A 20,556-nucleotide genomic window follows, 5' to 3' on the forward strand; every position below is an offset into this window, starting at 1 on the left:
AAGTACTTGTTATTTAATTACATTCCAAATATGTGTTTATCAATCATTTTTTTTCTTTAATACAGATGTGTTTTTATATAGCCTATTAGTTTTAACAAAAATGAAATATAACCCATATGGCACTGTCAGAGAGTTTATTCACCCATATACACATAAAACATGATATCAGTTTTAAAATCAAACATTTTAAAAGAGAATAATACATCTGTTGTTCTTTTATTTTTATTTTTATTTATTTTACTTTTTTATTAGAATGCAAGTTACAAACATAGCCTACCTACAAGCACGACAATTCGTGAAACAAATAGGCCTATTATACAGCGACAAATAAATAAACATCAGAATAAAATTAATAATAAAATAAATAAATAAATCAAAATAAGCTTAGCTTAAATAGACAGACTTACAAACTTCATCATCTATAAAATGAGAGATATTTTCCTAATTTTTACTTGAACATTTTAGAGTATTTGAGTTACTATAGCTTTCTTATTTTTAACCCGTTTAAGAGATTCACAATATATGTCAGTTTCAATTGGAAAAAATAAATAAATAAATAAAACATGGCCTTGATTTGGAGAATTTAGCTCAATGAATATGGAATTTATTTACCTTCATCACTGTTGTTTAAACCAATCAGATGATGAACTGAACTGAAAAAAATCGACGATGAAAACGTGTTGTTTATGACAATTAAAAGTAAATTACACTAAACATTTTAATAAAAAATATTAATATAGCTTTTTATAAGCAACGCAAAATTGCGCTTGTTAGCGCTGGCAATTTCGATGACGTCACTGGCATGGTAGGACCCGCGGAACACCATTAACAACAGCTGCGGTTCCAGGCAAGATGGCGGAGTGAGTGCATGTGCGCGATGGAGCTGTTCACCCTCAGACATGCATATTAGTGAATCATAGTTACTTTAAATTTGTTTTTGGAGATACATTTTCGCTGAGTTGAGTGCACCGTCTCTATTTATTGTTAAACTTGTATCGTGTAAAATTTTCGCCTCTTAACGTCACACGTGAGGAAACCCTCGGCTAACGGCTTACCTAGCTAGCAAACCACTAGCACAGCAGCATGCAGGTACCGATGGACAATCCGCTTGTGAACAACCTACACGACTACTGTATGGCGGATGTTCCGGTGATCTCCCTCGGGGACCCAGATTTCCCCTCTCTCCCCATAACTCCTTCCTCAACTCCCTCCAAACCCCCCGCGCCAAAAAAATGAAGCCGCAGCACTCCGTGGATCTAGACGGTGAAGATATTGTGCAGAAAATCTCAGTCATCTTCAACACGAGAATCGACTTTCTGGAAAAGAGTATGGAGAAAATGATTTCCAACAATACTCTAAAGATTGAGGGGTTAAAGAAGACTGTTGATTTTGCCTGCGCTGAGATTCATGAAGTGAAAGGTAAAGTGACACACATTGATGACCGAGTCAACATGGCGGAGAAAAAGACGATCCTTCTGGAACAACGAATCACTGATCTGGAAAATTATTCGCGACGTTGGAACCTGCGTCTCTACGGTATGGCTGAAAACGTAGCAGATCAAAACATCCGCCAAGAGGTTATACACATCTGCCAGTCTATCCTGCCGGAGCACAAGGCCAAACTCCCTGATGTTATTGATTCAGTGCATCGTCTGGGACAACTAAAGAAAGGTGCCACCAAGCCTCGAGGGATAATTCTACAGTTTTGTGCTCGTATCTACCGCGACGCTGTATGGAAGGCTGCGAAGAAGTCCACCTTCCTGCAGAACAACAAGCTATGTTTTGCCGAAGACCTGTCCCCAGCCGTCAGAGAGCAAAGAATGCTGTTGTGCCCACAGGTGGCTAAAGCGCGAGAACAAGGGAAGGCTGCTTACTTCGTGGGAGGTCGTGCTTTTGCCAACGGGGCTGAACTTTTTCCAGTTACCTGAAAGTGGTAAACGTCACACCTGTTAACATGTGCCTTAAGTAAGCATTATAAAACGGTTAGTTCCAATCCTTGATTCTGATTGGTCAATAGCTGTGCTTTATTCACGATAAAACACGGCTATGACCGCTTCACCCAACGGTTCTATTTATCACTGCGCCCTTAGCAACACCCTTAGCAACCACACATATCAACATAGGTTAAACAGAAAAAAACTTGAGAATTAAAAGGCTAAAATGTTTAAAGTAAATTTCGATTTACTAGGTGGCATGACGATGGATAAGTGGTTTGAGGAACAATTTGGAGAGACTTCTACAAATACGAAACGTCATGCTGAAGTGCTGAAATGTAACACTGACACATTCGAGAAGACAAATACGTAATGAAAAAAAATACCGTGCAGCAAACCCATGAATGGGCAGTGAAATACTTCGGACCTAACTGGTCCTAACTGTTATCTATCAAAATATGTGCCTTTGTGTTTTTTTATTTTTTTATTTTAGATTTGTATTTTGCTGAGAGATAAGCTATGCCTATTTGTGTGAGGACATTTCACAAACTTTGTGTTGTAAAAAATAAAAAGAATGAGACAAAGTTTGAGAATGGTTTGTTGTTTTTATTTGAGCTTTCCTACATTGGAACGTTGTTGTTCACAGTCAGGGAGGGACTATTTTCTGGCGGAAGGAATGTTTTTATTCATTAAACTACATGAAAGTTGCACTAATACATTGTTTTTTATTTTAATATTGTAATATTTTATTTTATTTAACAACGCCCTTCAGCCGTTACTTATTCACGATACAGCACTTGCCTCGAGTACCTTATTGCTTTTATAAAACGGTTGCCACACAATATTAAAATAAAAAACAATGTATTAGTGCAACTTTCATGTAGTTTAATCAATAAAAACATTCCTTCCGCCAGAAAATAGTCCCTCCCTGACTGTGAACAACAACGTTGTAGGAATGTAGGAAAGCTCAAATAAAAACAACAAACCATTCTCAAACTTTGTCTCATTCTTTTTATTTTTTACAACACAAAATTTGTGAAATGTCCTCACACAAATAGGCATAGCTTATCTCTCAGCAAAATACAAATCTAAAATAAAAAAATAAAAAAACACAAAGGCACATATTTTGATAGATAACAGTTAGGTCTTTAATCTAGTTATTAATTTATTTGCTAAAATGCTGCCTAACAAGAGATACTTTATTTATTGTTGTTTATTTAAATGTATTTGAACATCTCCGTTTATTGTGCATGCATTTATATTTGTCTCATTTCAATCGGCTCCACTGCGGTGATATTTTAGTTGGGGCTCAGCGCTGTCAGCGGTGTTTTCTGTTGCAGCAAGAATGTCACAGTCACAGACATAACTTAAAAAGGCTAAAATGTTTCGTTTTATACTAGGTAAATTTCGTAAATAAATCGAAGTAAATTTCGATTTATACTAGGTGGCATGGCGATGGATAAGTGGTTTGAGGAACAATTTGAGAAAAAAAATGCCGTGCAGCAAACCCAATGGGCAGTGAAATACTTCGTTGACTGGTGTAGTGACAGGTGTGGTGGGATTAAGCGCATCGGACCGTTTTATGGTGCTGAAATCTTTAGTAGAAATCGGTGTGTGATGCTCCGTTTTATCACGACCCTCTCTTCTCATTGTCTTTACGACTCCAATGAAAACATTATTGGATAAGGTGAATTCGCTGTCTCTTATCAGACACCAGGACAAACTCGGTGGATCATTTAGGAATCTGTTCAGACCCGCACGTAACACTACATAGATACTGATCCCATATTTTTCTCCTGTGGAGCTTCTGACAGTTCCGTAGAAGTCATGTATAAGTGCGTTGAGTTCCGTCTTGGTGATTTGTTTAAAATCTATGCTGCAACCCTGTCAAGTTCTGTTTGTTTTTTGATTGATTACAGCTCAGCCCAAACTTGAAAACTGCTTTACACACTGAAGAACGCAAAGGACAACTCAATCTGTTCACTTCTTGATTCTTTATTTTCTTTGAGATGGTTTGATAGATCAGTGATGGAACAGTAGATATAGTTTCTTGAAGGTGATTTGATAGATCAGTGATGGAACAGTAGATATAGGTTGAAAACCTTTCAAATACACAAACCAAACATGAATTAGTTACATATACATCATGAATCAGTCACACATAAATCACAATACCACTATCTCACAGAAATAATAAATGAATGCTATTGAATCTTCAAACCAAACTAAACACGATCATTAAGTTTAACCTAGGATTTTAACAGGAAAATACCATTCCCATAATTAAACTCATGCACATGTTACTTCTGTCAAGTTCAACATTCACATAACAAAATCCTCATAACCTTTAAATTGCACATTACAAACCAAGCAGAACCTGAACATTTAAAACTCAACATATTCAAACACAGTTGATCATAAATTGTCCTACCAGTTGCGTCTTTAAATGATCAGGAGCTGTAATCATAATATCCTTCTCCAGGAATAAATGAGAGAACAAATTGAACTCTCCACAAACATTTCAATGCCATGCTCTCTCTGTGGGTGCGCAGGCAAATATAGTCCCAAAAGCTACTTCCCCAAAGGTTGGTTCCACCAACTTTTGTTGCATGGATGCCCCCTGCAGTTCGGGAGTGCTTTGAGTGTCCTGGGTGAATCTTGGCTTGGAATGCTCAATACAACTAAAGCAAAGTAACCATGAATTGACACAACACCTCCCACTTGACCTCCTGGTTCTTCAACCCAAGGAGGTCACACCAGAACTGTGATGTGTCGGGTCTAGTTACTCCATTTTGGATCCTGCTGCTACTGCTGCTCTTCAACTGGAAGTATGACAACCATCCGTCTGACATCTCTGTGAAGAACGGTTGCAGGTATCTTGGTTGAGTATTCTTGTGTCTTTTTAGCGGGTTTCACAGTTGCGACTGGGTAGCTGGGGAAGGATCGGAGATATACATCCCTCACAATTCCCTTCCTGTCAGTGTTGACGTCAATGACCCTGGCAAGCCTGAACTGACCTCTCAAGGCATTCTGGTCAGCCAACCAGACGACATCTCCAACTGCCACATTCCTGTGAATGGTGTGCCACTTGGTTCGGACAAACAGGTTTGGTCCAGCTAACTGGCTCCATTTCCTCCAGAATCGGTCAACTTCTGTTTGGATGATTCGCAATCTTCTGTAAGGATAGTTTTTAAAATCAAAGGTCCCTGGATCTCCTCTGGGTCCAGTTCTTCCAAGCAGAAGCGAATTTGGGCTAATGTATTCTACACAGTCCTCCCGGCTCTGAGTCCTGGCATCAATAGGTCGTTCATTTGCTAGGTTGGAAGCCATATAAAGGAAAGTTTGAAACTCACCCCATGTGAAGACTCCATCACCCCCCAGATTGTGCAAAGCTCGCTTTATAATCCGGACAGCAGCCTCAGCAGCCCCGTTTCTGTGAGGCGAGTCTGCTGGATTGATCTTCCAGCTCCATTCTGTGCCATGCTTGGAGACTTCATCTTCAAGCTTTGATTTCTCCAGTCGGTTCAGAAACATGTAGAGCTCTTTGAGGGCAGGTCTGGCTCCGACGAAGTTCTTCCCAGGATCCGACCACAATTTCCTTGGATGTCCTCTCAGTGCTGTAAATCTTTGGTAGGCTAGAAGAAAGCCTTCAGCTGACTGGTCACTAACAAGGTCGGTGTGCATAGCTCTGGACGCCATACAACAGAAGACGATTCCCCACACTTTGAGTTTCACTTTCTTTCTCACCTCATCCTTCACTTCGTAAGGTCCAAATAAGTCCATTGTCGTGTACTCAAATGGATTGGCTGGTGTTATTCGGTCTGATGGAAGGTCACTCATGATCTGTTGGCATCTTCGAGCCTTAAGTCTCCTGCATGTCACACAGTTATCAACGATCTTCTGAGCTAGTTTCCGACCTCTTACCACCCATGCTTTCTTTCTCATCCGGAGGAGTGTGCCTGCAATTTCTTCATGATTTGCCTTATGGGCTTCTTGAGCTAGAAGAGTGGATACCCATGATGTGTAGGGCAAGACTGGTACTGCAGTTTTCTCTTCATTAAAGATTTGGAATCTTCCTCCACAGAGCAAAAGTCCAGTGCTTTCCTCCCTGACCACAGCAAGCCTGCTAAGTGTGATGTCTGGCAAGGTTACCTCCATTTGAGCTGCAAGGAAGAGATCCCTGAGTGCATCCTCACACTCCATGATGGTAAGTGTTGTTTCCTTCACTCTGGACTTGATCTCAAGAGCTGAAGGAATCTCCTTCCTATTTGGTTTGCTTGTGATTGAGGTCTTGGCCAGCATTTCCTTCCATCTTGTGGCAGCTCTCCACACCCAGGCAATGGTTCTTATCAGCTTGCTTAAACTACTGAACCTACCTATGTCCAGGATTTTCCTCACTGAGGAACCAGAAGGTGATCTCCTGACTTGGATTTGATACCCTCCTTTCCCACAAGGGCTGCTTTGCAGATCGTCGTTCTTTTCATTAGAGATTGGGGATATTGGCATTGTAGTAATAGGTAGAGCATGTTGGTTTCTTTTCATCTGTGCTCTGGTCAGTGCTGCTGTAAAACATTTCCTTTGGAGCTTGTTTATACCTTCTTTAGCTTCTGCAGCAACATCTCTAGCTGACTTTGTCGGCCACTCCTCCACAGGTCGTTTCAAAAACTCTGGGCCATTTTGCCACACAGAATCCTCTTTCAGGTCTTCTGGGGTTGCACCTCTTGTTGTGAGGTCAGCAACGTTTTGCTCACCTGGAATCCATCTCCAGTCTTCAACTGATGTGGACTTCTGGATCTCTCCCACTCTGTTGGCAAAAAAGGTCTGGTACCCATAACTGTCCCTTTGGATTGCACCTAGCACAGTTTGACTGTCCAGCAGATGGAGCCAACGCTCAACTTGCATTCGACTGTGCCTTTCAATGTATTTTCTGAGTCTCGCCGCAAACACAGCACCACAGACCTCAGCCTTCACTGCTTCTCCCTTTTGGTCAAGTGGTGTGAGCTTGGCTTTGGACTCAACAAGCCGGACCAGAATGCCTTGCTCGGTCTCCCACCTGAAGTATGCAACAGCTCCATAGCTCTGGTCGCTACCATCTGAGAAAGTTATTCCCCAGGGTTCTCCAATCCTTCTGACTGGTGTGAGGCTTCTATGGAAGGTAATTTGGTTGAGGCGTGTGTATTCCTCAAACAGGTGGATGGCTTCTTCTCGAAGTCTTTCAGACAGAGGTGTGTCCCATGTGTCACGTGATAGAGTTTTGCCTCCAGCTTCTTGAAATGCTTTCCTGACCAGAATGGCTCCTTTCTGTTTGGCAGGTGTTGCAAGGCCTATCGGGTCATACAAACTAGCTACTTGGCTAAGCAGTTGTCTTCTAGTCAATGGATTTGGAGTTTTTCCTCTCACCTCTTCCTCAACGAGATTTTTGCTCATTCTCATCTTCCTTTTCCTCTTTGAGAAGTTTATCGAGGTCATAATGTACAGTTCATCTGGTTCGACTAGGTAACCAACCCCAAGAGCTTTGTTGTCTCCTTCTCTTATTTGGTTGGGGAGAATGAAGACACCATCTGACGATGCTGGATGTACTGATGTAGACGTCTGCCTCCCACTTTGGCCTGATCGGACCCACGGCTTAAGGAAGAATCCACCTGCCTTCAAAATTTCTTCAACTTTTTTGGTGGTTTCATTTAGCTTTTCCAGGTCATTATTGGATGTCAGAATGTCATCTACATAGGAATCCTCCTCAAGAACTCTCCGTTCCTCCTTCAGATGAGTGAACATGGGCAGCCTTGCTGTCTCTCTCATGGCCAGTTGTGCGATGCATCCTGCTGGTCGATCACCAATGTTGACCCTGGTGATGCAATATTCCTCAATTTCTTCAACTCCACTGTTTCTCCAGAGAAATCTATGGAGGTGCATCTCCAGATCTTCAAGCCACACAGAATTGTACATCTTTTTGATGTCGCCGAGGGCAGCATGAGCTCCTTTTCTGAACCTTAGTAGCACTGCTCGAATGGGATTAAGTACATCAGGCCCTTTCAGGAGAAGGTCATTCATGCTGATCCCTCGAAACTTCTGGCTGCTCTTCCATACCAGTCGGACAGGTGTTGTTACAGAGTGTGGGTTTGGCGCCACCAAGTGACTGACGTACCACACTGGTCCTTTCCAGTTAGCAATGGTCTCTCTACTGAGTTTCTTTGCTGCTCTCCTTTCCACCATCTCATGGACTTGAGTTGTGTATGCTGTATGCCACTCTCGTTCTTTCTTGAGCTGTTTTTCCGTCCTCAGAAATGTAGCTTCCACTGCGCTTCTGTTGTTGGGCAGGGAACTTGGATCTTCAATCCAGGGATATTTTGTGTCCCAGTGAGGCTCCTGACTATGCGCATCTGACTTCACATAGCTGAGGCCTCGCCTGATCACCTCAAGCTCTTTCTCTTCACTCAGAGTCATGTCTTTGCCTCCTGGCTGACAGTTACCACACCGGCATCCTCCACACATGGGTTCACAGGCTGCACCAATGCTATCCCACTTCCACCAGTCCAAGAACTCTCTGCCAATAACAGTGGTTCTGGTTTCAGCTCTAGATTTTTGCATCTCAGCAATTTCTTTATACTTTACTGCAGTGATTCTCATTGATCGTGCGAAGTGGGTTTCAGAATTGTGCAGGGCCATACCTACTACTTCACAGAGGTCTGGATGTGCTCCGCCAACGGTCTTTCCTAAAGGGCCTTCCCACAGGACAAGATCTCCTACCACCTTTACTCTCTGTGGAACAAGTCTTCCTTCACGGTGGCTTATGAGAAGCTCAACATGTGCTGGTCTGTGAAGATCTTCTAGGTTGGTGTCGGGAAAGAACTTCTTGAGTTGCTGTGCTTTGATTACTCTGTGAACTTTTGTAATTTCATCCAACCCATAACAGATCAGCTCATGAGCTCTCTCCGTGCCTCTGGGAGTCTTGATTCGTACCTTGAGTACGTATCTTTTGGTCTTTACCTTCATGGCCATGCCTCCAACTCCATGGACAACAAGTGTGATCTTTTCACTCTGAAGGTTTAATCTCCTGGCAGCTACATGAGTAATGTAGTTGGTATCTGACGCCAAGTCGATGAGAGTTCCAATTTTCTGTCCTGTATTGGTGGTTACTTCGAGAAGCATCAGAATAACTGGCAACTCACGTGTGCTTGAATCCATCACTCCACGAAGGCTTCTTCCAGTGCCGTCTGATTTTTCAGCCATGTTGGTGAAGGCTCTCCTGACTTTTTCTGCCATGTCCGGGGTGAGCTCAGACATCAGTTCCTCTTGCTCCTCTGTGAATGTTTGCCTCCTGGTGCTGGGTTTTCCCACTTTCACAGATTCCTTCCCCTTGAATCCTCCTTTCAGACAGAGAAAGAAGTGGTGATCTGAAGAGCTTCCTCTTCTGCAGTCCCTGTTCCTGCACAGGTAAGTGTCTGTACATTCATCACTCTCTACATGACATCTGAGGCATCTCTTGCATGCTCCCAACCTTTCGATAGCATTCAGTTTCTCACCAGGTTTTAGTTCTTTAAACTGCTTACAAAAGAAGATTTTATCACGATGTTTCTCATCTCCACAGACAACACATCCTCCTCTCCTTGTGGACTTTGTGGAGGCATACCTCTTCTCTGGATACATAGCTTTCTTTTCAGGTTTTTCACTTACACCCAATTGGTCTAGTTTCTCTAGAATGTCCTCTTGTGTCTTCAAGAATGTTAGAAGGATGTCAAAGTGATTGTCAGGTGTGACTCCATTCCTTGGATTAACCATGAATGCCAGCCAGTCCCTCTTTAAATTATCTGGGAGCTTGCTCTCTATGGATCTGATCACAAGGGGATTCTTTATGGCTCCAATACTTTCGAGTTCCGTGAGGTCATTCAGGGCCTTTTCCACAGCCTGAATTAGGTCAATTACCTTCCTTGGCTGGTGTGACTTTAAAGGAGGGATCCTCTCTAGGTCCTCGATTATCTCCAAAGCAATCACTGGCTTGTTTCCATATCTGTTTTGAAGTACTCTAAATATATCTTCAGCACTGTTGTATGTTGTCAAGCTCAGGTCTCTACATATCCTCTCGTCCACACTGTCAAGGAGTTGGAACTTCTTCACTTCCACTGATCCAGTTGGCTCTCCCTGCTTTTGCAGACTCTCCCAGTCTCTTTTCCATCTATGGAAATTCCTCCTAATCCCAATGAATTTAGGTAGACAGGTTGGCTTTATCCTCACCACTGGTTGGGGAACTGGTGCTGGTTGAGGCTGCTGGTCTTCTGCAATTCTTTGTGCAGTAAGGAATTCTGCTCTTCTGGCCTCAAGGTTGCTCCCGGATATTCTCAGGTCTTTTAATCTGCCTTTCAGGTCTGCTGTCTGATTATGTGGGATCCATTTTTCCCAATCTTTCAGGCTTACAGTTGCAACATGGATTAGCCTCCTTGCTCTCTCCAGCAGCAGTTCATAGCCATCTCTATTGATAGCAGTGACGGGGCTTGCTTGGGCTCTGTCACAGGCCTCTTCCGCTTCTTGAAATGCAAAGTCTACGTCCTCTTTACCATATCTTGGCCAGAGGTTGGCTTGGACTGCCTCACGGATGTCCCTCAGTCTCATGTCACACTCTTCCATTGTCTGCTCAAGTTCAGCCTGCTGGTGCTTATTGAGCTTGACTTCTCCATCCTCCTCAGTCCCTGCTTCAGCCAGTAGTCCAGACCTATAGTCCTCATTTGCATCACTGACGTGTCTTGCCAAGGAACTAAGTTTGCTGAACTCCTCTTGTAGTTCATCTTTAATCATCTCATTTGCAGCTTTACTCAGGTAGTTTGCTTGCTTGGTGAAAGCAGATTTAGCTAAGGTCCGCTCTTGCTTCAGTTGCTTGACTGTCTTCCCAAGAGTTTCTTTTGCCATGGTGCTACTTTTTTTTCCAGTTAACTCTTCCTTTGCGTTAACAGCTTGACTTCAGGCCTTTTATCCTTATTCTCACTGCCACGCTGGTTTTCAACTGTCAAGTTCTGTTTGTTTTTTGATTGATTACAGCTCAGCCCAAACTTGAAAACTGCTTTTCACACTGAAGAACGCAAAGGACAACTCAATCTGTTCACTTCTTGATTCTTTATTTTCTTTGAGATGGTTTGATAGATCAGTGATGGAACAGTAGATATAGTTTCTTGAAGGTGATTTGATAGATCAGTGATGGAACAGTAGATATAGGTTGAAAACCTTTCAAATACACAAACCAAACATGAATTAGTTACATATACATCATGAATCAGTCACACATAAATCACAATACCACTATCTCACAGAAATAATAAATGAATGCTATTGAATCTTCAAACCAAACTAAACACGATCATTAAGTTTAACCTAGGATTTTAACAGGAAAATACCATTCCCATAATTAAACTCATGCACATGTTACTTCTGTCAAGTTCAACATTCACATAACAAAATCCTCATAACCTTTAAATTGCACATTACAAACCAAGCAGAACCTGAACATTTAAAACTCAACATATTCAAACACAGTTGATCATAAATTGTCCTACCAGTTGCGTCTTTAAATGATCAGGAGCTGTAATCATAATATCCTTCTCCAGGAATAAATGAGAGAACAAATTGAACTCTCCACAAACATTTCAATGCCATGCTCTCTCTGTGGGTGCGCAGGCAAATATAGTCCCAAAAGCTACTTCCCCAAAGGTTGGTTCCACCAACTTTTGTTGCATGGATGCCCCCTGCAGTTCGGGAGTGCTTTGAGTGTCCTGGGTGAATCTTGGCTTGGAATGCTCAATACAACTAAAGCAAAGTAACCATGAATTGACACAACAAACCCTTTTCACTACACCAATCACCGAAGCATTTTCACTGCCCATTCATGGGTTTGCTGCACGGTATTTTTTTTCATTACGTATTTGTCTTCTCGAATGTGTCAGTGTTACATTTCAGCACTTCAGCATGACGTTTCGTATTTGTAGAAGTCTCTCCAAATTGTTCCTCAAACCACTTATCCATCGTCATGCCACCTAAATCGAAATTTACTTTAAACATTTTAGCCTTTTAATTCTCAAGTTTTTTTCTGTTTAGCCTATGTTGATATGTGTGGTTGCTAAGGGTGTTGCTAAGGGCGCAGTGATAAATAGAACCGTTGGGTGAAGCGGTCATAGCCGTGTTTTATCGTGAATAAAGCACAGCTATTGACCAATCAGAATCAAGGATTGGAACTAACCGTTTTATAAGTCGAGTTAAGCCATAATATCGCTAATACTTGTTTTTCTAAGGGAAAAATTGAGCACTTTATAAGAATTTTGAGCACTTTAATGACACTCAACTTAACATACCTTCAAGACAACTTTTATTACTCCTGTTCAATTACTTGCAATATTCTGTAGGCTAACATTTTATGTCTATTGATTGCTAATAACTTTGTGTTCTAACCATGAGAACGACATATTGCTTGGAACTTTAGAGAAGCATATACAAAATTCCCTTAAAGGGTTAGTTCACCCAAAACTAATTCGAGAGTTTTCGAATTAAGAATAAAGAATTTTCACCCAAAAAAAATTCTGTCAGTATTTACTCACCCTCATGTTGTTCCAACCCCGTAAGACCTTCGTTCATCTTCGGAACACAAATTAAGATATTTAAGATATTAAGATCGCTCCTGCATACAGTCCATAGGCTTCTTGAGGGACTGGCTCTTGCTGTCCTCGAAAAGTCATTAAAGACATCGTTAAAATAGTCCAAGTGACTACAGGGGCTCAATCTTAAGTTTATCAAACGACGAGAACACTTTTGTGCGCAAAAAAACAACAAAAATAACGACTTTATTTCAACTATTCGTTTATTTCTCCCTCTGCGCGAGTCAGGTTACTAGTTTAATAGCGTAAGCTTCTGTTATTGTACGTCACACGCATCACACACACATGACCAGCGTCGGCCAATAGTGAGCCTACGTGTGACGTAGCTCTACGCAATCACACTACGTTAACTGACTTACAGGCTCATGGTGAATAGTTGAAATAAAGTCGTTATTTTTGTTGTTTTTTTGCGCACAAAAGTGTTCTCGTCGTTTGATAAACTTAAGATTGAGCCCCTGTAGTCACTTGGACTATTTTAACGATGTCTTTAATGACTTTTCGGGGACAGCAAGAGCCAGTACCTCAAGAAGCCTATGGACTGTATGCAGAAGCGATCTTAATATCTTATTGTGTTCCGAAGATGAACGAAGGTCTTACGGGGTTGAAACAACATGAGGGTGAGTAAATACTGACAGAATTTTCATTTTTGGGTGAACTAACCCTTTAATAACTTTCCAAATTCAGGTATAGTAATAGGGGGGGGGGATTTTAACATGATTCTGGATCACAATAATGACTGCTGGCCTCCACGTGTTTCCACTGCAGTAAATGCTAATTTAACTTTATTTATGCAAAAATTTTATTTGGTTGATGTATGGAGATTTAACAATCCTAACATAAATGCTTTTACTTGGAGTAATAGAAGTGCCACCAGACGTTCACGATTGGACTATTGGTTAGTTTCTGATCATTTGAATATTGACAAAATCTCAGTTAATTTCATCACAACCCCATTAACAGATCATAATGCTGTCTACATATCTATCCCATTACAATCTGCCCCTTCCTCAAGATGTAGGAATGCCTACTGGAAATTAAACAGTTCGCTTCTAAAACACGATGAGGTAAAATCAGACATTAAGAAACTAATATTGAAATTCTGGAATAAAGCAAAGTCCGAGGGTGCTTTTGGTAGCAATTGGGAACTCCTGAAATTTAAAGCTGGCCAATATTTTAGGAATTATGGTAGTATGTTATCTAAAAATCGTAAATTGGAGGAAGAAAGAGTGATCTCTAATATATTTACCTTTTACCAGAAGGACCCTGCAGATATTTCAGAAGAGGAACGGTTAACTTTAATTTCGGAACAATTTAAATTAAATGAGATTTACTCCAACAAAGCAAAAGGTGCCTTTATAAGGTCAAGAAAAAGGTGGATTGAAGAAGGGGAGCAGAACTCTGCCTATTTTTTCGGCTTAGAAAGATATCATGGGAAACTTAATTTAATCCAGCAACTTAATATTAATAATACTGTAACTGATAATCCGAAAAGTATAGCTGTTTTCTGTGCGGAATTCTATAGAAATCTATACAAATCCAAATATTGCCATCAATCATCCACTACTTTCTTGAACTCTCTGATCGTCACTCCAATCTCTCAAGATGATAGGAAACTCTGTGATGACCCTATAACTTTGCAGGAAATTACTTTTGCAATTGAACATTGCAAACATAACAAATCTCCTGGAGTTGATGGCCTGTCTGCAGAATTTTATCAGGCTTTTACACAAGACTTAGCGCCCTTTCTGCTTGAAGTAATATTAGAAAGTATTGAAAAAGGTTTTTTACCCCCCCCCCCCACTGACCCAAGGCTTAATTACGTTAATCCCCAAACCTAAAAAGGATCCACTGTTTATAGACAATTGGCGACCTATCTCTTTACTCAACACCGACTACAAAATTTTTGCCTCAATTATTGCAAAACGTTTTAGACCCTATTATTGATGAAATGCAATCAGGTTTCATGAGAAATATAGTCAAGTCAAGTCAAGTCACATTTATTTATATAGCGCTTTTCACAATACAGATTGTATCAAAGCAGCTTCACAGTGATAACATGAAAGTAGCACAACACAGATCAACAACATTGCTAAACACTAAATAACCCCAACTGAGCAAGCTCAAAGCAAGCCAAAAGCAAGGCGACAGTTGCAAGGAACCAAACTCCATCAGATTGGATGGAGAAAAAACCTTGGGAGAACCCAGGCTCAGTCGGGGGCCAGTTCTCCTCTGGCTTACATTCATATTGTTTAAATATAAATATTAAATATAAATATTGTTTAGGAATCAAACGGTGCCATAACATATCGCAGGCGTTGAGTCGTCTCTTCACAGGCGTTGAGTCGTCTCATCACAGGCGTTGGGGCATCCGAAATCCCTGTGAGAGGCTGGACACAAAACTGGACCTGACGAACGCTATTTTTCTCGGGACAAGTGTCCCGAGATAACAGCAGAAAGGCAGATGGGAAATAATTAGCATAGCTGATGTTCATAATGATTTCCGTTATAACTCACAAACTCTCCGTAACCTGAACTCTCCGCAACCCAACCATACGCGCCGACCCGTTTGTCTAAAAGGCTGTCGAGCCCCACTGGTGCGTTAAGCAGTTTCAGTGGCAAACGGTTCCGTATGGCATAACAGAGGACTAGAAGGTAAGCATTATGTGAATGCTTGACTAAAGAGAAGCGTCTTTAATCTAGTTTTAAACTGTGTCAGCGAGTCAGAGGCTCGGACCGTATCGGGAAGGCCATTCCAGAGTTTTGGAGCTAAATGCGAGAACGCCCTTTCTCCTTTACTGGACTTCGATATCCTAGGAATGACCAGAAGCCTTGAATTTAGTGATCTTAAGGAACGCGGTGGATTGTAGGGCGAAAGAAGGTCCGTTAAGTACATAGGTGCTAAACCATTTAGGGCTTTATAGGTCAGTAGTAGTATTTTGTAGTTGATGCGGAACTTAATAGGTAACCAGTGTAGAGATGATAAAATCGGTGTTATATGATCATATTTTCTTGACCTAGTAAGAACTCTAGCAGCTGCATTTTGTACTAACTGTAGCTTGTTTATTGAGGATGCAGGACAACCGGCTAATAAAGCATTACAGTAATCTAGTCTTGAGGTCATGAATGCGTGAACACATCTCAAATAATATTCGGCTTGTCTTAGATATAATTGATTATTCATTTTTATGTCCTGATGAGAGCTTTATCTTTTTCTTAGACTTTTATAAAGCCTTTGACACAGTAGAGCATAATTTTATATTTAAAACCCTTGAGAAATTTGGTTTTGGGGATTTTTTTTTTGTAATGCTGTTAGAACGTTGTACTGCAAAGGCAATAGCTCTATCAAATTAAAAAGTGGGACATCACCGAGATTTGAGCTGCAGAGAGGCATCCGACAGGGCTGCCCTGCCTCCCCTTATCTATTCATTTTGTGTACTCAACTTCTTTCCACCCATATTAAAAATAGTGCTTTAAAAGGAATTTCAATTGCAGATAAAAGTTATTCTCTCCCAACTAGCAGATGATACTACATTATTTTAAAAAAAATGCCAGCCAAGTACCAATCGCTATCAAAACAATAGAGTTATTTTCAGCAGCTTCTGGACTTTGCTTAAATCTGAAGAAGTGTGAACTTTTTTCCCTTAAAGAAAGCGGTACCTCACAGATTTGTAGCATACCGATCAAAGATAAGATCACTTATCTAGGTATTACTATAATGAAAAATGAGGAGGATAGATGCTCTGTAAACTTTAAGTTAAATCAGTGGCTGCAGAGGGATTTGTCCTTGAAAAGACGAGTTTTGTTGACAAAGGCAGAAGGTTTATCCCGTCTTACATATGCAGCTATCCCCTTATTTGTCAACAAAAAGCTTTGTAATTCAATTGATAAGTGTCTTTTCAATTTTATTTGGAAAAACAAGACTCATTATGTGAAAAAATCTGTTATTATGAATACTTTTGAACGTGGTGGTCTAAACTTTCTTGATATTACAACCCTCAATTATACTTTTAAAATAAATTGGATAAAGAATTTTCTAAAAAAAAATCCAACATCTACCTGGAATTTTATTCCTAACTATATTTTTTCTAAGGTTGGTGGTCTAGAATTTTTACTTTTATGTGATTATAAAATAGAAAAAATTCCCCTAATTTTATTGAAATTCCATAAACAAATTCTCTTAGCATGGTCATTAATCTACAAACATAATTTCTCCCCACATAGGTGCTTCATCTGGAATAATCAGCTTATTAAATTCAAAAATAAATCCTTATTTTATAAAACTTGGTTTAATAATAACATTTTTCTAGTATCCCAACTATTAAATGATAACGGTTTATTGCTAAATTATTCTGAATTCCTTCGCATTTTTGGCATTCCGATCACCCCAAGAGAGTTCGCAATTGTTATGGATGCCATCCCTTCTGGTATCTTAACTCTCTTAAAAAGGACTGGAAAACCTGTTTGCCTACCAGCTTTGGACCCAAAGTTAACCTCAGTTGGTAATATTTGTTTCGCAATCACAACGAGAAATAATAATAGGAATATTCGCTCTTTATTCCAAAGAGATGTCACATGCATCCCTAACGTTGTTCCCTATTGGTCTAACTTTGTTGGTAACCTGAATTGGGGGGATTATTTGGACCCTTCCTTACAAATACCTCCTTACGAATAAAGTAAGAGAAATCACTTTCAAAATGATACATAGGTATTATCCTGCTAAGCAATATCTTCTAAGGTTTAAGCTTGACATTTGTGTTGACTGCTCTTTATGTGGTCTAGTTCCTGAAACAATGGTACACCTGTTCTGGCAATGTCCCTACACCATCAGTTTCTGGAAAGATCTGTCCCGATATATTTCTGTTAAACTCATTGCTGATTTTTCTTTGTTATGGAGGGATGTGCTGTTTGGTCTCCATGTTGACAAAGGTAAAAAACAAAAACAAATATACTTAATTAATTTATTGATAATTTTAGGAAAATATCATATTCACAAAGCCAAATTTAGTAATTCAAAACCTTCCTTTATTGTTTTTGGTAAAGAGACAGAACAGTACATCAAATCCATTTATGATTCACAAAATAAGAAGGCTGCTAAAACCATTCAGTTATGCTCTATCTTTAATTTATTTATTTGAAGCTTCCCCTGGCTCTGTTTTTGTTTAATATTGTGTTTTCTGTATTAATGACTGTATTTGTGTCTTACTGTTTGTATTGTTAAGATTTAATAAAAAATAAAAAAAAAATAAAAAAACATTAACAACAGCTGCAGGTCCTATACACAGACGAAAATTAGCACTTTTAACGGCATGGATTACGCATTTGAGCTCGCGAGGGACAAGTCGGTAGTGTCTGACTACCACCACATGGAGGACGATCAGTTTTAGGCTTCACTTAGGGTGCTTCTCAATATCCCTCCTCGTCTCCTCGCTCCTCCGTCCTCCCTCCTATGACCCGGAAACCGATCGAGCTCAGCCATCTTGAAGGACATCTCAATTCTCTAATTGCACCGTGAGGAGTCGAGGATCGAGGAGGCTTCCTGAGGAGTCATAGGGTGCTTCTCAATATCCCTCCTCGTCTCCTCGCTCCTCCGTCCTCCCTCCTATGACCCGGAAACCGATCGAGCTCAGCCATCTTGAAGGACATCTCAATTCTCTAATTGCACCGTGAGGAGTCGAGGATCGAGGAGTGAGGAGGCTTCCTGAGGAGTCATAAGCGAGGATACACAGGTGCATCCTACGCGGAACTGTTATATTCACTAAACGTGACGCACGTGTCAATTCTCCTCCCCCTTCACATCGGTCACAATCATTTTAATTTATACTTTACCTTTGCAGTTTATATTTCCACACATCTCAGATATTTCAACAGTATAGTCTATCTTTATTATTATTTATTATGAATTACCAAACTTCAACAACATAAGGGCAGATCCTTTTAGCGCTGCTGATGACACTGTGGAGTGACGCTCGAGTGATCAAGTATTCCAATGTATATAAAAAAGCTTTTATTCGATTCCTCTGTCCTCCTTTCCTTTCCTCGCTTCCTTCCCTCACGTCCTACAGGGGGTGGAGCTGAGACGCAAGGAAAGGAAGCAAGGAAAGGAAACGAGGATGCACAAATAAGAAATGAGAAGCACCCATAAACGAGGATACACAGGTGCATCCTACGCGGAACTGTTATATTGACTAAACGTGACGCACGTGTCAATTCTCCTCCCCCTTCACATCGGTCACAATCATTTTAATTTATACTTTACCTTTGCAGTTTATATAAACCACACATCTCAGATATAGTATAGCCTATCTTTATTATTATTTATTATGAATTTATTAAATAACCAAAATTCAACATCATAAGGGCAGATCCTTTTAGCACTGCTGATGACACTGTGGAGTGACGCTCGAGTGATCAAGTATTCCAATGTATATAAAAAAGCTTTTATTCGATTCCTCTGTCCTCCTTTCCTTTCCTCGCTTCCTTCCCTCGCGTCCTACAGGGGGTGGAGCTGAGACGCAAGGAAAGGAATCAAGGAAAGGAAACGAGGATGCACAAATAAGAAATGAGAATTAAGCACCCTTACGCCGCCTTCACACTGGCAGTTGAAATCAGCTCCGATGCGGCTGCGAAACGACCGGAAGTCATTCATTTCCTATGGAGATTCGCAGACCGCATGCGAATGGGTCCGAAACGGGTCCGACCGAGTGCGGTGCGAAGAAAATCGTGTCCGTTGGTCATCCGGATGCGTTCAAAAATTTGAACTCTTGCGAAAAGCTACGGACGGTTCCTATCCGACAATTCCAGCGGAAGTTGACCGTTGCTATGGTACTGATAAACAAACCTGAATTATTAACTTTTAATAAAATAAATATTGATTTTATAACGATAAGTTGTGATGTCATTTTTTATTTTCATGACTTTCTAACGTTTATAAGGGCAGTTAATACAATTAAATTGAAGGTAGACATTGAACTATTGACCACTATATCAAATTTTTTTAGCCGACCTGACATGTCAACGTCCTGAGCAACTTTCCTCACGCAGCATAACCCTAATCAGAGAGATCATACAGAACTGACAGAATCAAACTTTAATCTCTCCGCCATTTTCGTTCTACCCGCGTCCGACGCTTTTCACTGTGTAGTACGACGTCCGTTGGGAACGTATTGCGTATTACGGAGCTGATTTCAACTGCCAGTCTGAAGGCAGCGTTACAGTACAGGATCGTTTGGGGAGAAGTGATTGTAGGCGCGAGCGCTGTGGAGTATGCATACTGCACAGGAGTCTTTTGCAGAGAGGTCAACATGGAACATTTATTGATCGGCAAAAATGCATCACCATGCACCGTTCATTTCGGATGCTGTTCGGTGAGAGAAACGTGTTGGGGGAGGCTATGCTGTCTATAATGGATGTCCGAGCTGAGACGCGAGCGCCCTATCAGTAGCAGGGTATTTTACGAATGGCGACTAGGCTGGGCTAACTTGTTATACTTTTCTCGTACTGGCAGTTCACTCTATGGGCGAGGGTGCATTTAGAAAGGAGAATCCCATCCTTTACCGTGAACTATACATCAGGAATCTTTTCCCCCCAGCCGAATATCAAGGATTCGTGTAACGTTAACGTGATGTGTTGAACTTGTAACTTGTGTAAATAAAACATTTAATGCAGACATGGTCAGACGTTTCATGTACTCATTGACGAAAGTACATATCTCTAGGAAGTGCATCAATGTCAGGTGCTAGTTCACGAATAAATGTCTTTGGCCTTACTACTTTATCAGATGTAGCTTTAAGGGTTTCTGCAGTTGCGGCGGCCCTTGCTGCACCACCAGATGCATTCAGAAACACTACGAGCTGGTTCATACATGGACAATACCTGAAGTTTGGCTTCAGCAGCAGCAATAGCAGTTTGGAGCTCTAAATTTTCCTTCTTCGCCTTTAGCTCAGTTTCCTCTCTCTCAAGCTCTTGTTTCTGCTTCAACGCATTAGCTC

The 20,556-nt window shown here is 40.8% G+C and overlaps 1 protein-coding gene across 1 annotated transcript; it reads right to left on the reverse strand.

Annotated features, from left to right (window-relative positions):
• Positions 1-3,890: 3,890 nt before the first annotated feature.
• LOC148978565 (uncharacterized) lies at positions 3,891-11,719 on the reverse strand. The gene is made up of 3 exons (XM_089132267.1): positions 11,477-11,719; positions 4,366-11,147; positions 3,891-4,036 (listed from the first exon to the last, which is right to left on the reverse strand). The coding sequence occupies exon 2, from the start codon at positions 10,833-10,835 to the stop codon at positions 4,740-4,742; it is 6,096 nt and encodes a 2,031-aa protein (XP_088988393.1). The 5' UTR covers positions 10,836-11,147; positions 11,477-11,719; the 3' UTR covers positions 3,891-4,036; positions 4,366-4,739.
• Between the last annotated feature and the right edge of the window lie 8,837 nt (positions 11,720-20,556).

Source organism: Pimephales promelas, chromosome 6, assembly GCF_988280905.1.
Source record: "Pimephales promelas chromosome 6, fPimPro1.hap1.1, whole genome shotgun sequence".
NCBI classification, from domain to species: domain Eukaryota; kingdom Metazoa; phylum Chordata; class Actinopteri; order Cypriniformes; family Leuciscidae; genus Pimephales; species Pimephales promelas.

What these genes read in the sequence shown, in the direction of transcription:
- LOC148978565 (XM_089132267.1), bottom strand. Translation starts at nt 10,835, where the DNA reads ATGGCAAAAGAAACTCTTGGGAAGACAGTCAAGCAACTGAAGCAAGAG.